The sequence below is a fragment of the Mytilus trossulus genome, chromosome 5 (genome assembly GCF_036588685.1).
Source record: "Mytilus trossulus isolate FHL-02 chromosome 5, PNRI_Mtr1.1.1.hap1, whole genome shotgun sequence".
NCBI lineage: Eukaryota > Metazoa > Mollusca > Bivalvia > Mytilida > Mytilidae > Mytilus > Mytilus trossulus.
This window is the reverse complement of record NC_086377.1, coordinates 53,902,297-53,918,776: the sequence shown is the minus strand read 5'-3', so window position 1 is coordinate 53,918,776 and position 16,480 is coordinate 53,902,297. Positions and strand designations below refer to the sequence as shown.

Below are 16,480 nucleotides of genomic sequence, written 5' to 3'. Positions count from 1 at the left end.
TCATCTGGCCATCTGTCATTTTACTATGTTTTCTGCACCATAACTCAAGTTTTCTTTGATTGATTTTTATGAAACCTGCACAGATGGACGACCATGGAAGCTAAATTAAAAAGAACACAGAAATGTATTGACTTGTAGGTTAGAGGTCATTTGGTTTATTAAAAAGAAGATATGGTGGTAATACAGGTACTACAAATACCCTCTCCAAATTTCTATCAACAGAGGTCACCATTTCTAAACTGAGATAAAAATTGAAGATGTTTTTACAGAATAAACTTTAAAAAAAAAGAAGTTTGCCTGGATGGATTTTCATTATAAATGCACAGAAAAAAGCTTCAGTCACAAAAGGGATATCTACTATTATTATTATATTTGTCAAACATCAAGGTCACATTTTATAGAGACAGTTCTTGAGCGCTTGTCTTCTTTTTGAAAATTAATTTTCAAAAATGATCGTACAGAATCAAAAACACTTTCTAATGCCATTCTGAATGAACTCTACATTTTAAACCCATATTGTCTCACAGAAAACTTATGCTAGTGTTCTCATAAGATTTTCCCTTACTCTAACTCCAGCATTATCATTTCTGAAAATATTTTGAAATCCATTGGGGTGACCATCTTGATTGTCATCAATAAATTGTTCAATGTCCTCGTGGTTAATTATTGTCAAATTATGAAGTATACATCCACATACAATAATGCCAACAATTGCTGAAGGTTCATGTGACGTAACTTCTCGGAGACGCCTGAAGCGACCCTTTAAAAGGCCAAATGCCCTTTCAACTACTTGTCTTGCAGATGAAATAACCTTGTTGAACTTCTTTTGCAAGTTTGAAAGGTGTCCCTTATCTTTAAATGGAGGTATTAAATAGGGTTTAACTGGATATGCACTGTCAGCAATCAGGAATTTGTTGCAACCAAATATTCTCCCATTTTCTGCCCTGTCTGATAATGAGGAGTTTCTAAAACCTCGGGCATCATGTGTACAGCCTGGCCATCCTGCGTATACATCACGGAACATAAGATTATGATCCACAACAGCCTGAAAATAGGAATGAGAATTGAATAAGACTAGGTAATACGTTCAGTTGATGTGTGCCACATTCGTTTATCACAATACATTAAAACCTAAAAACGCCGTGTGAATTGCAAATTGTTATACTAGAAAAAATACTTTTCTCCAAACAAAGTTGAGTCCCAGTTCGGACAAATTCATGACAGCTTCTGAATTTTTCATCACATTGTAAACACTAATACATGCAGTAAGATTTGAAAAAAATATGGGGTTAAGTTAAATTATGTTTCAGTCACCTTAAATAATTTTCATAGGTATTCAAATTTGCACATCACCTAATCGAAATTCTAGGTAAATGGTAAAATCTAACATGATGCACATATATGATATTACCTGCAACTGCATGGACGGAAAGCCTTTTCGATTGATGTAGTCTGAATCCCCCTTTGGACATGATGCTAGGCGAATATGACTGCCGTCCATTGCACCAATGATTCCCACCATTCCACTATTCAGCTGAAATTCTCTACTTATGCTATCCTGTTCTTGGAGATTTGGCCACTTGATCAACTGAAGAGAGAGATAAAAAGAATTTTATTTTATAATACATATGTAATACTAGTAGTATACATAACTATTTAATTTTTGAACTTATACAATCTTTAACCCTAATACCACATTTATCTGTTTGTGAAAGGGAGTGGTATGTTGCCACCGGTCCCAGAAAAGTCATTGATTGTAAACGGTAGATGTCCTAAGTGCTTGGAATTGGCTTCCTATTTCGATATATTTGGTTATGAGTCCTTCTTTTATAAAAGCTTTTTTTTTTGTTCTCTATTTTCCTAACTATTTGGTCCAGATGCTTCCGATTGATAGGTAACTCCTTGAAATACGTATGTGGTATTTTATATTTTCAAAAAAAAAAATATCCCTTTTAATCTATAGTCTGTTTTCGGATGGCGGGGATTAGCAGCTGAACAACCGTGTGTTGCATCCTCTAAAACTCGGGGAGATAGAATAGAATAAGCAAATGATAATGCTCAAAGTAAAATGGTGTTTTTTTAACATTTTTCTTGAAGTTTGAAGCTTTCTACAGAGCCATCGATATAAATTGTATTTTTGATAAAGAAATTTATATAAGCACTGTACATTTAATTTGGTTAGACAATAATATAGATCTACTTATTATGACTAGCTATACTTAGTCTGTAGTTAGACTGATAACTTACGTAACAGAGATTATTTAATATAGCATTTACAACTGTCTTGATTACGTTAAAAACTGAAGCCTTGTATACACCAAAATAGTGTCCAATTTCACGATGTGACTCCATATTTGCCATATAACATAAACATATAAGAAGTTTTTTGTCTGGTGCAATGGGCTCCTTCCCTCTATCAATATCTGGTACGAGATCGTTTTTTAAAACATCTAATATTTGTTCGAATGTCAATTTCCTTTCCTCCTCTTTCTCTTCTTAGTTCCTTCTTTCTTTTCCCTGTTCTTTCTTCTTTCTTCTTTCTTCTTCTTCCTTCTCCTTTCCTTTCTTTCCTTTCCTTTCTTTCCTTCCTTCTTTCCTATTTCTCTTTCTTTCTTCTTTCTATTCCTTCTTTCCCTTTCCTTTCTTCTCCTTCTCTTTCCTTCTTTCTTTCTGTCCCTCTTCTTCAATTTCTGCACGTCGGAGCCATTAAAAATATGCCTTTTTCATTAAGCGAAAAAAGTAGACGATTTTTTTCAACTGCATTTTAGGTCAATTTGAGCCGCATGACCCTATATTTTTTTTTGGTTGTAATGCAAAACTGTCATTTCTAGTAACAGGAACTGCCACCTGTTTTTCCCTAGTTGGTGTAGTCTTCGAGAAAAAAAATACGGAACACTAGTGGTATCCTATGGAAAATGCATTACGAATAATTGCGGTCTTGTAACCTATAGAGAAATGACACTTTTTTTTTAATAAGGCTTTGAAAAATATCAAAAATTGTCATTTTTCTCTGGAAAAATGTGAAACAGTGAGAAACGGGGTCAAATGGACTTTTCATCGACGGGAATTCATGCTATAGTCTGTTTCCTATTTGTATTTATTTCTATATCTAAATCTAGGGTGGGCTCGAATGTCGACAAAGTATGAAAAGAATGCAACGTTTTTGTGGTATCTACTGTTTTCATCGGAAAGAGCATGTATTTATCTTGAATTTGAAGGTACATTTTGGTTTTTAACCTTAACGACCGTGTCTCAGTTATTGTTCTAGCAAAAAGCTAATTTCATGAAAATTGGCCAAAAGGGTCCCTAAGCAAATACCAACGATTTAGTTAAATTGCAAAGTAGAAAAATTAATCTTGGCATTGAATATCGTAGTCTAAGAATAGTTTCATTTGCCAAAGTAGAAATATTATCATATTTTCAACATTTGTAAAAACTATAGTCTGTTTCAAAAACGTCTTTTTTCGAGAAATGGTTTCATATATAGCCATTCTTCAAAATTCGATGTAGCTTTTCCATATCAGAACGGTTTTGTCGACAATATGATCAGTGCTGGATGACCTTCGAAAAATTAGGCCAATAAATTAACATTATCTTCATGTCTCTTTGACCAGTACCGTATTTGGTGAAAAAATTAGTTCCAATTTTAGGCCTGATCGGCGGACAAAAACTAATTCTCCAAATTCAGAGAGTGATCAGATAATGTTTTGAAGATATGGTATCATCTAGATAGACGCCAGCGCAACTTTTGGCGCGGGCGCTTAATTTTCGGAATTTTTTTTCACTACCGTATAGGTTACAAGAGCGCAATTATTTGTTTACGTTTTACCGGCAAGATTTTTACCCCAAGATGGTACTCAGAATAGAATCATATACGGCTTCTGATTGGTTGATACAGGATTGAAATTACATTTAATCGAAAGCTTATTCAATTAGGTTTAAAAATTGCCGAAAATCATATTCACATTTTACGAAGTCTAGAAAATATCTTCAATTTCTGCACGTCGGAGCCATTAAAAATATGCCTTTTTCATTAAGCGAAAAAAGTAGACGATTTTTTTCAACTGCATTTTAGGTCAATTTGAGCCGCATGACCCTATATTTTTTTTTGGTTGTAATGCAAAACTGTCATTTCTAGTAACAGGAACTGCCACCTGTTTTTCCCTAGTTGGTGTAGTCTTCGAGAAAAAAAATACGGAACACTAGTGGTATCCTATGGAAAATGCATTACGAATAATTGCGGTCTTGTAACCTATAGAGAAATGACACTTTTTTTTTAATAAGGCTTTGAAAAATATCAAAAATTGTCATTTTTCTCTGGAAAAATGTGAAACAGTGAGAAACGGGGTCAAATGGACTTTTCATCGACGGGAATTCATGCTATAGTCTGTTTCCTATTTGTATTTATTTCTATATCTAAATCTAGGGTGGGCTCGAATGTCGACAAAGTATGAAAAGAATGCAACGTTTTTGTGGTATCTACTGTTTTCATCGGAAAGAGCATGTATTTATCTTGAATTTGAAGGTACATTTTGGTTTTTAACCTTAACGACCGTGTCTCAGTTATTGTTCTAGCAAAAAGCTAATTTCATGAAAATTGGCCAAAAGGGTCCCTAAGCAAATACCAACGATTTAGTTAAATTGCAAAGTAGAAAAATTAATCTTGGCATTGAATATCGTAGTCTAAGAATAGTTTCATTTGCCAAAGTAGAAATATTATCATATTTTCAACATTTGTAAAAACTATAGTCTGTTTCAAAAACGTCTTTTTTCGAGAAATGGTTTCATATATAGCCATTCTTCAAAATTCGATGTAGCTTTTCCATATCAGAACGGTTTTGTCGACAATATGATCAGTGCTGGATGACCTTCGAAAAATTAGGCCAATAAATTAACATTATCTTCATGTCTCTTTGACCAGTACCGTATTTGGTGAAAAAATTAGTTCCAATTTTAGGCCTGATCGGCGGACAAAAACTAATTCTCCAAATTCAGAGAGTGATCAGATAATGTTTTGAAGATATGGTATCATCTAGATAGACGCCAGCGCAACTTTTGGCGCGGGCGCTTAATTTTCGGAATTTTTTTTCACTACCGTATAGGTTACAAGAGCGCAATTATTTGTTTACGTTTTACCGGCAAGATTTTTACCCCAAGATGGTACTCAGAATAGAATCATATACGGCTTCTGATTGGTTGATACAGGATTGAAATTACATTTAATCGAAAGCTTATTCAATTAGGTTTAAAAATTGCCGAAAATCATATTCACATTTTACGAAGTCTAGAAAATATCTTCAATTTCTGCACGTCGGAGCCATTAAAAATATGCCTTTTTCATTAAGCGAAAAAAGTAGACGATTTTTTTCAACTGCATTTTAGGTCAATTTGAGCCGCATGACCCTATATTTTTTTTTGGTTGTAATGCAAAACTGTCATTTCTAGTAACAGGAACTGCCACCTGTTTTTCCCTAGTTGGTGTAGTCTTCGAGAAAAAAAATACGGAACACTAGTGGTATCCTATGGAAAATGCATTACGAATAATTGCGCTCTTGTAACCTATAATGAGATTGAAAATCAACAGGAGCAAATGTTGGAATAACTGTTTCTGCGTAGCATGTAATCCGTGGAACATGGGGTCTACGGAGCAATGCTGCTATTGTTATAGCTAAATTATTCAGTTGCGTGTGTCTAGCCATTGCTAGATTTTCTAGGCCCGTCATATTCTGTATGAAAATGAAACATTGCATGTTGTTGTCAACTTCGTCCTCCATGTTGAGAGTTCCTCTAGTATCGAGTTTTCCGTTCACGTAAAAGATTGCGCGCGCACAGGCATTAACATAACCAGAGTAAGTATAGAGTAGATAAATAAACTCGCCCCCAGAGCGTTGTTGCAAGGGTTCCTAACGTGCAAATAGCGTACACGAAGCATCGGATTTAACGTCCCCCTTCTGCCTGGACGTGACTTCGAACTTGATACATCCCGCACATCCAAACGGACGCTCCACTTCGGCAAGTATTTTACTGCCGGTCGGGAGAAGACCAAATGACCATATTTCTATACCCCATTCACCCTTGGGGGTTAATAATATTCAAATTATTTAGTTGTCAACTTATTGTTCATTATAAAAGTAATGTTTTGTCCACATTCATAACCCACAATCATATGCAAATGCACGGACACGACTGGAAACACCATTTTTCAATCTTTCAAGAACCATAACTCCTGAACGGTCAAAATCGTCATTATTGAACTTGACCTCCATTTAGTCATCGGTAACAAAAAAAAATAATTTTGGAAGCTTTGGGAGAACAGTTTATGCGTAAATACACGGACACGACTGGAAACGCCATTTTACGATCTAATGAGACTTTATATTAAACCCCTTTGATATAATTTGCTTTAATTTTAAGGTACTAATTCGACAGGTTTTTTTAACACGACAGGTGCCTTATACGGTACAGTAAATGCTTACCCTTCCGGAGCACCTGATATCACTCCCGGCTTTTAGTTGAGTTCGTGTTGTTTCTTAATTAATATTTATAAGTGTTCATGTAAATGTCAAAGTTGCATTTTCCAAAATTATAGTCAAACTAGGGGCTGTACTTTTTGGTATGGTATGATTTTGTCTGCCAAATGCACAAAATAGATGATCAGTTTTAGACACCCAGACATCTTTTGGGTTTCTTGGAGGTTTTTTTTACTAAACGATATCGTTCTTACAAGGATCTGATCCTGCAACAAATAGCAGATACGTTGAGGGACAGCACTGGATGGAGACATTTCAGCTATTCTAATACACACAGGTTCAGAGTAGAAAAGGGATGACTTTGCCAACAGGGGATATGATACAATTTCTTTTCCGATTCCTCAATTATTAGTGGAATCAGAATCAGAAAATGAGCAGTTGACCACTAGACCATTATTAGAACCGGAGAATCAGCAAAATCGCTGTCAGTCAACACAACATTTTACTTTAATAGTCCCAAATTTTGGTTTTCTGAAACTAGCTGGCTTTAGTTCATCATTTCATGAGCCACCAGCTGCCAATAGTGGATCTTATGTTGTACATGCTGACACACCAACTGTATGTTGTAATAGAAAGTTTTATCTTATTTTATGATCTTGTGGACAGCAGTCCCATCAACAATCCTCCCACTCCTATCCCAACTTTATTTTTATGTGAATACAAATAATCATATTACCTGTACAGGTAGGTTATGAGAATCTTGCCATTTAGTTTGGCAGACAACAATCAACAAAACATTCAAAGATTAATAGCTATGTTTAATACACCATATACAATTACACAAGTAAGCATTATATTTTAATAATGAAAGTTAGTTAGGAATTAAACACATAATTAAGATATACCTGTTTGCTTTTGAGTCATTTTTCTGCTATTTAACATCTTTAATCTGTCCCATTTTCTTTCATTATCTTTTTTAGTTACTTTATCATAATACTCCACCACTTTAGCCCAAAAGTCACCAAAGAACTCCAATTCATCACTCCCTTCAACATTTAATTTCTGGGAATGCATGAATGATAGTTATCAAAGGTACCAGGATTATAATTTAATACGCCAGACGCGCGTTTCGTCTACATAAGACTCATCAGTGACGCTCAGATCAAAACAGTTAAAAAGCCAAACAAATACAAAGTTGAGGAGCATTGAGGACCCAAAAATTCCAAAAAAGTTGTGCCAAATACGGCTAAGGTAATCTACTCCTGGGCGTAAGAAAATCCTTAGTTTTTCGAAAAATTCAAAGTTTTGTAAACAGAAAATTTATAAAAATTACCATATAATTGATATTCATCAACTCTACAAGAGATAATTTGTTTAAACAAAATCAAATGAATAAGAGAGGATATTACGTTTGCTCCCTTTTGAATTCTTGATCAAACGAATCTTGATTCAGCTGTAGGACTGTAGGAGTCACCCACCCATCTTGCCCAATGATGTAAGTTTTCCCTGTTGCTGTATCAGTCAATCTGTGTGGAGTCACATAAACAACAGTCGGTTGTCAATTCATGTAATAATAACATATCAATATATAGTATTATACATTTTATATCTTTAGCATACACATTATTAGGATATCACAACTGGTATAAAATCATTGTAAATAATTGCAGGCTATATCCGCGTTCACCATACTACATATTTTTAATGTTAAAACATGATGTTCAAACAATCATTGGTTTTACAAGACGTCTGCCTTTGTGTGTACTGTATGACCTTCGCTGGAAATTGAAATTATTGATCCTGTCCACATATATACATCTAGCTATTCCTCCAAACATTGACTGAGCTAAAGGTCTGGTATGTTTTTGAATAACCTCTTCTGGTATGAAAATCAAATGGTTGATGCTTTATGCAGTCACTATATATATTATTTTGTATCGCAATAATTTATGTTTTTCTTTATCTTGCAGATCTCAAAAGAACAGGCAGCTACCCCAAATTAGCGACAGTTAACCCATGGAATAGGAAGAATAAACAATCAAGATAATCAGAGATTATAATAAATATGAACGATAATCAAGAGATTATAATAAATGTGTACGATAATCAAGAGATTATAATGAATATGTACGATAATCAAGAGATTATAATGAATATGTACGATAATCAAAAGATTATAATAAATATGTACATCTTCATGTCTCTTTAATCTATCAAGCCAACGTTTTGAAAATTTGCTCCATTTATCCTGACCTTGGAAATCTTGTTGTAAGAGGACACCTGAACAGGATATGTTATCCTGGAAACCCGGAATCAGCTATATTGGCAAACATACTATGGACAACAACCCGTATAGATATGAACAACAATTATTGGGTTCCTAATCACTTTGTACCTGTTCTATCATTAGATATGTCCAGAAACACACGAGCCGAAAACATAACTGTTAAGTAACGTACAAAGACACACTGATCATTCCATTAATTGATTGTTGGTTGCTTAACGTCCAGTGGCAAATATTTCATGCATATTCAGGACGAGAACAAGTTCACAATGAATACAATAGGTAGGTTGATACATTAGAGGCCATCTGGGATGATGGTCGGAGAAATTTTGACTGCCACCGGAAAAGGAGGGTACAAAAAAATGTATATTGGATAGGGATATATATTTAGCCTTGCAAAAGGCCACCTACGGACCCCTCACAGAGTTGTTGCAAGGGTTCTTAACGTGCAAAGAGCGTGGCACTCTCTTTACACGATGCATCGGATTTAACGCCCCCTAGTGACCGGACGTGGCTACGAACTTGATACATCCCGTACAGCCAAACGGACGCCCCACTTCGGCAAGCGTTTTACTGCCGGTCCGGAGAAGACCAAGTGACCATATTTCTATACCCCAGTCACCCTTGGGTTAAATCGGTTATTCCAATGTTATAATCAATCTCCTCCAATGATTTTATATTCAGTAATTTGCAACACAAAACAGAGACAAAGCCTTAAGTGACAAATGTCCACAAATTCTGATGTTTTCTTTTTCACATTTATAAAATTTGAAGCGACTGAGAATTTGAAACAACGGCCCACGTGATTCAGCACTTTTTGCATTATCGAACGTATTCATACAGTCCTGAAAATGAGACTACAATATTGGAAATATTGGTTTAGGACAATTCAGCCATGATGGTAGTTTTGAGAGATGATAAAATGTAGCTTTTGTGTACCGTAGTTGAATAGTTTACCATTTACTTTAAATTGATACAGTAATACTGAAAAATGCTGTTATTGAAGTATGAAAGGATAGTGAGGAATGTTGCCTTAAAGTCTTAAGTATTGTTTCGAAAACCAAATGACAGATACAGTTGATATTTTGAGATACTTTCAATCCAAAGTTTTAACCGGGAGAAGACTGGACATTAAAAATATAGCAGAAGTGATAGAGGGGAACACTAATTTTATATTGATATACCGTAAAAGACTTATTCGAGGAGATCGAATGCATAGAAAATCTGGGGATATGTCTGGACATGAAAACCGATTTTCCTACTTTAAAACTTTAAACAGAGAATTAAAATTCTTTAGAACAGATAACAGCTAATGAAAATTATAAACACGTTAATGTAATGTAATATTTACAACGACCCCTATTCCTTCAAATTAATCAGTTCTAGCCAAACAAAAATAGCATTGTATAAGTAATTACGTAAAAAAATACCCAAAAAGACAAGAATCATATTTTCGTTTTTTTTTGTTTTTTTAATTTCCATTTTTAAAGCATTCATCTTAAAATACACACTGTCTCTTTTAGAGTATTTTTTCCATTATCATAAAGACCACATTATTTATAGTGGCTTGTCGACTTCGGTATGGTCAGCTTATACAATATTTTTTTATAATTTAATTTGGTTGAATATATAGCGAATATGTCAACACAAAATACTATTTGTGTTTATCTTGTGAAAAAATTAAAATGATCCACAAAACAATCCAACCAAATGAACCTGTGTCAATTCTGCTTCTAGTGATACTGGAACATTGGGTGTGCTGAAGAATTTTGGGAGTCTTCAGGATATTGTTTTTATATGAGAACAAATCATTAAACAGGGACACCTTTCAAAGTTTGTTCAGTTATGGTGTTTCAGAGGAAGGGAGCAACGACCACCAAACTGAGACGGCAATTGTATCTTTATGGCGTGGCATATTTTCTATAGTAATTCAAGACAAATGAAAATTTCGAAACCCTTAAATCAATTCAGCATTACTAATTGCGTCATTTAAAAATTGTCGTTGGTAACAGCTTCTTTCTTACAGACTTTGCACCTCAATCAAAATGGTTGATTAGTGGTTGCTTAACGTCCAGTGGCACATATTTCATGCATATTCAGGACGAGAACAAGTTAACAATAAATACAATAGGTAGGTTGATATGATAGAGGCCATCTGTGATGATGGTCGGGGAAATTTTGACTGACACTGGGAAATGAGGGTATCTTCGATAGGGACAGAAATTTTGCATTACAACAGGCCACCTACGGACTCTTCAAAAGATTTGTTGCAAGGGTTCTCAACGTGCAAAAAACGTGGCACTCTCTTAACACGAGGCATCGGATTTAACGTCCTTCTTCTGACTGGACGTGACTTCGAACTTGATACATCCCGAATAGCAAAACGGACGCCCCACTTCGTCAAGCGTTTTACTATCGGTGGGGAGAAGACCAAGTGACCATATTTCTATACCCCAGTCACCCTTGGAGTACAATAAAAATCGAGAACAGTAGCTGACATGAAGCAGATGGCTTATTTTTCTGAAGTATAAAGTATTGGTCTTCAGGACTGTATATCTACATCGATACAATTAAAGGGGTTGATAAATATAGGAGTAAAGTACATGTAGAAAAGATCACTGTATATGCGTGTGTGGTAACAACAGCTACAATTTTTATAAGTCAGTCAAGACGCCCCGAGAGGCAATACAATTATAGTTTAAATTCAAGTGTACAAATAACTGTGTAATATATGTGATAAAAACAAAATATTTCTCAATACATTGAAACAATTGTCAACAAAATATTAATAACTTTTTGTCCTGTGATTTTCTGTCCGTTTACTGTAACAAACTTTAGAATTTATGAAAAATGTATTTTCAAATTGAAATACAAACTGCTCATTCATTCTTTATCAAATATATAGCTTTTCAAACTAGTAACAAAAACGCTTCTCAAAATGCCATATTGTATTCTTCAAATTACGTTTTTCCTTGATTTAAAAAAAAAATAATAGATATTTCTGTATTTTTTTAAGTCAAAGATTGATATGTCTGAGTTTAAGTGGCATGACTGTATTGTTTCCGAGAAATCTCCGTTTTTATCAGAAATAGAAGGAATGGAACTATATTGATATGAAACACGATATTGCTGAGAACGTAGTATAATCGTGGTAAGAACGTGCTATAATCGCAGTAAGATCGTGATGTTATTGGATAACTCGTGGTATGGTCGTAGTGAGAAAGTGAAGAGCGAAGAAAGATCTTTATAAGCGTAGTGAGGTCGCAGAATAATCGCGGTGAGAACGTGGTTTAATCGTAGCGGGATCGTTATAGAAGCGTAATTAGGACGTAGTAGCATCGTGAAAGCAACGAAAATTAACATGTTCATGCCGCTCATACCGCGACCTCACCACGATCTATTTTTTTTTAGATCGCGGTGAGCGTGGTGCGATCATGGTCTAGTGGGACTGGGGCTTAAGGCTTCATATTTTATCATTTTCTAGCTGATCTGCTGATAGTATTTATATCCAAAACAATCCTCAAGTGTCAAAGTGTGCTCGCTTCATAGAACATTAGAAAAAGATATTTGTTTACTGAATATTGCGGCGGACACGTTGTTTGTTGATGTGTTTTATCTTTTATTTAGTTCATTTTTTATATAAATATGGCAGTTAGTTTTCTCGTCTGAATTGTTTTATGGTGTCATTTCGGGTCTTTTATAGCTAACTATGCAGTATGGACTTTGCTCGTTGTTGATGACGGTACGATTACCTATAGTTGTTTATTTCTGTGGCATTTTGGTCTCTTGAGGACACATATTCCTTTTCATATATGTCTTATTACGTATATTTTATGTATTTACACCCTGTTACCATCTCCAGCTGATTAGGCAGCAGTTCAGCTTCTTCTTTAAGTTTTGGTAGCAGTAAGAAGGGTTTCTTCTCTTCTGATAATTTCTTGTTGATGCGCCTATGCCACCTCTCTACAATCGTTGTTTGTACGTGTCGGATGGCCAAAAGCTGCCCACGATTCCACGGGCCAAACGGTACTGTGGATCCATGTGTCTTCTACATACTTAAAAAGACGATGAAGTGGAACCGCATTTCCTCCTCTATTTTGTGCATATTTTTGATGAAAATGTAATAAAATTGTAAGACCTCTCACCCCATTTTGAGACATTATATACCACTCTCATAAAAGTTAAATAATTGAGTAGCAGTCCAGCTAAGAAGAATGCTAAGGATGATACATCCATGATCAAGCATATTCATCTGCTTTATTTTAATTGGTTCAACTTAAGGCACAATTAATAAACTTCTGAAATTGATCTATTTTACCCCATGCAAAAAAATCTTGAGGGATTGATGATATGCCTTTGTCTACCAGTCCTTCAGTTCTGTTCGCTTTTTCTTCTTCTGATTTTGTCATACAACTCCCAACCACGAAGCCTTAGTGTTTTTGAAGATTTCAGTCTTGAGGCCTTTGCCAATACATATAGCATATATCTTAGAACCATTGACGCGCAGAGTGAACATAAGATTGATTGATTGGTGGTTGCTTAACGTCCAGTAGCAAATATTTCATGCCTGCTCAGGTGCAGAATAAGTTAACCATTAATACAATAGGTAGGTTGTTGTAATAGAGGCCATATGGGATGATGGTCGGGAAATTTGGACTGCAACTGGAAAATGCGGGTATATTGGATAGGGATCGATGTAATTTTTTTTCTTATTTCCTTTAATATCTTCAGGTGTTTTGGCTGCCTTTTCGTTCCTAAGAATCTTGACTTTGTTTTGTTCTCAGCATCTTGTTTTCCCTTGCTCTTTGTAGTAACCTTCTCCTGAGACGTTCCTATTCAAAGATTAAAGAAATAAATATCTATAACGTTTAATCGACATTTTAAGTTCAATGTTGAAAGACTCGTACATGACCAGAATAATGCTTGACAAAGAAAACGTAAACTATGTAACTTCCAAATAACTTCTTAATTCAGCAACACATTCATGTTGTGTCATGGTGATTGAAATTGTGAATGGTATTTACAGAATACAGAATTACATGACAACTGGTAACAGAAATATGTGAAAAATAATTAAAATAAAATTGAGAATACAAATCAAATTCCATTAAATGAAGTTGAGTTGTGATACCAGATTTTAAGAATAGACTATTGTCTCAGGCACTTTCTATACTTTATTTGTAAGTTGTCCCCGACTGCTCCCTGTTAACCGGTTAAAATGTTGGTGCAGCTGATTTGCAAATTACATTTCACTTTTCTTTACGCACATAACTTGTGTGGACCGGTGTGTCAATAAGAAAATTAATACAAAACTTTTAACCCCTTTTTTTCACCTCATGGGTCCGTATAAAAATAAACCTTCTGACACTCTTTTTTCTTTTTTATATCTTGGTGTAAAGAATCCACATACCGGAAGTTACATTTAACAAAAACAATAATCATATACATATGTTTTGTTTCCTGTCGACAAGAAGACTGTGTACACAAATATCAACAGGAATTGTTATTTACATGTAAAGATAGTTATCGAGTGTTTATTTATTTTCATGCTGGTTGTGATAATCAATAACATCTGTATTTAACATTTTATTTGTGCGATGTTACATTATCTAAGAACTTGAGATGTCTATTTAAAATCATTTATTGTACAGTTATCAGAGTTTGTGACCAACTTGAAGATTTTGATACAAAATTTAAATATTTTTTTATTCGTCCAGTTAGTGAAAGGTGGTTCTAGGTGAATACTCGGAGTTCAACGATTTCATCTTCTTGTTTACATTGAATGGCTTCAGATTTAACTAATCCTCCAGTTAAAAATGTTTGAGAATCAGTTTCTACATATACTGCTGTGTCCTCGGACGCCATTGTTCTTTCTAGTATGAATGCATTTTAAAATGAAACAAGCTATGTAATGGAAACAACGATTATAATAATGGGCCATCTTGATATTGGAGTTCCTGTGTATCTGTCTGTACAGATTGATCAGCATCCTGTAAGAAACATACAATTATGCATACAATATTAAGCAAGAATCGCTGGAAAACTCCAATTATAATTATATGCATCTTCAATGTAGCATGATGAATGATGATGTATTATTAACCCTGTGTCTATTATATCTCTGACTGTTGTACAGGAATTATTGTACCGACCATACTTTAAAGGATGGAAGTTCATATACATTTCGCCTGTAATTCTTTAAATGATTTTGCTGATTGGAGATACAGTTAGACGCCACAATAAGAACGAATATGGTTACGAGGCAAATTTGCAGTATCGGCGATAGGTAGTGCATGTATGTCTTGCGCGTCTCCGTTCATGTCACATTCAAAGTTGTATATTTTGTTTTTTTGACAAATGCAGCTCGTCGATTAGATCAGAAATAGAATTATCCTCACTGAAATCTTGATACCATTGTCATTCTACTTGATTAAATTTTATTCAAATTTATTATTTTTTCAAAGAAGTCGGTACAGGTATTCTCATCTTACATATTAATTGTTGCACATCCTACAGTTATTATGTCCATAATCCGGCTCGTGGTTTTCCATTATATATCGATGCAGTGTTTTTCTTTTATATCTGAACTTCTTCCTGTAGGGATCGCATTGATATACTGTGAAACTGTTTACTCACGTAGTGGTATTAACTTTATTGCAAAAAACATGAAACCCTGACGGGTTAAAATGCAAACAGAGTACAATGTATACACAAGTGACAAGAAACATAACTATACATGATAAATGTTTTTTTAAAAAGTGAAGTTGATATTAATAACATATATCTATATATAGATGTATATAATAATTGACCAATGTGGACCTTATTTTCGCAATTCCATAGATTGCTTTATATAGTCTACAACACTAGACAAAATATCTTTATTGGGATCTAGAATAGTTTTAAGTTTAGAGTTTGAGTCAAGCTGGTTAAAGTTAGGATAATGGGTTTTAATTGCATTTATAAGGGAATGTCTTACATTACTGTTAATTTGGCAATGAAGGAAAAAGTGTCCCTCATCATCTAAAATTTTACAAACTTTGCACAGTCTGTGTTCTCTTTGAATTTTTTTGTAACGTCCTAATTCAATTTCCAAATTATGATCACTTACACGTAATTTTGTTAAAAGCTGACGACTATTAAAATTGTTTAGATTGTGCAGGTAGTCCTCAAATTTAATTTCATTTTTAAGTTTACTATAAAGGTAAAGTTTTGAACTGTTATCAATATTTGAAAGTTTTTGAAGAGTGATGTTATTATACTTTTCCTTCACTATACATTTAAAAGTTTTTGTGAGTGAATTTTTTATAAGTTTAAAAGGTTTATCAGAATCAACATATTGTTCTTCATCAATATTAAATTCTTTAAAAATATGCTTGGCAAAAGTGTACCAAGTATATATTCCATCTTCAGACATAGACTTATTTACTGCAAAAGCTTCTTTAACAAGAGGGTTTATTTCATGGCAGTTTATTCGACAAAAATATAATAAAACTTGAGTTTTAATAAAAGAGTCAAGTGGAAATCGTCCTAACTCAGACTTTGCAGCTATATTACATGAGGTTTTTTTAATTCCAAGAACAGTTTTACAAAACTTATGATGCACTTTCTCAAAGCTGAATCTATCTGTCAATGATAAAATATCACAGTTAGTTCCATGCAAAGTGGCTCTATTTATGGCTCTATAAATTGAGTAATAATCTTCCATAAACCAGATCTCGCTATT

General features: G+C 34.3%; 1 protein-coding gene across 1 annotated transcript; it reads right to left on the bottom strand.

Moving 5' to 3' along the window:
• Window positions 1-154: 154 nt before the first annotated feature.
• On the bottom strand, window positions 155-2,352 carry LOC134718079 (uncharacterized). The gene is made up of 3 exons (XM_063580570.1): window positions 2,248-2,352; window positions 1,412-1,606; window positions 155-1,045 (listed from the first exon to the last, which is right to left on the bottom strand). The coding sequence occupies exons 1-3, from the start codon at window positions 2,350-2,352 to the stop codon at window positions 533-535; spliced, it is 813 nt and encodes a 270-aa protein (XP_063436640.1). The 3' UTR covers window positions 155-532.
• Between the last annotated feature and the right edge of the window lie 14,128 nt (window positions 2,353-16,480).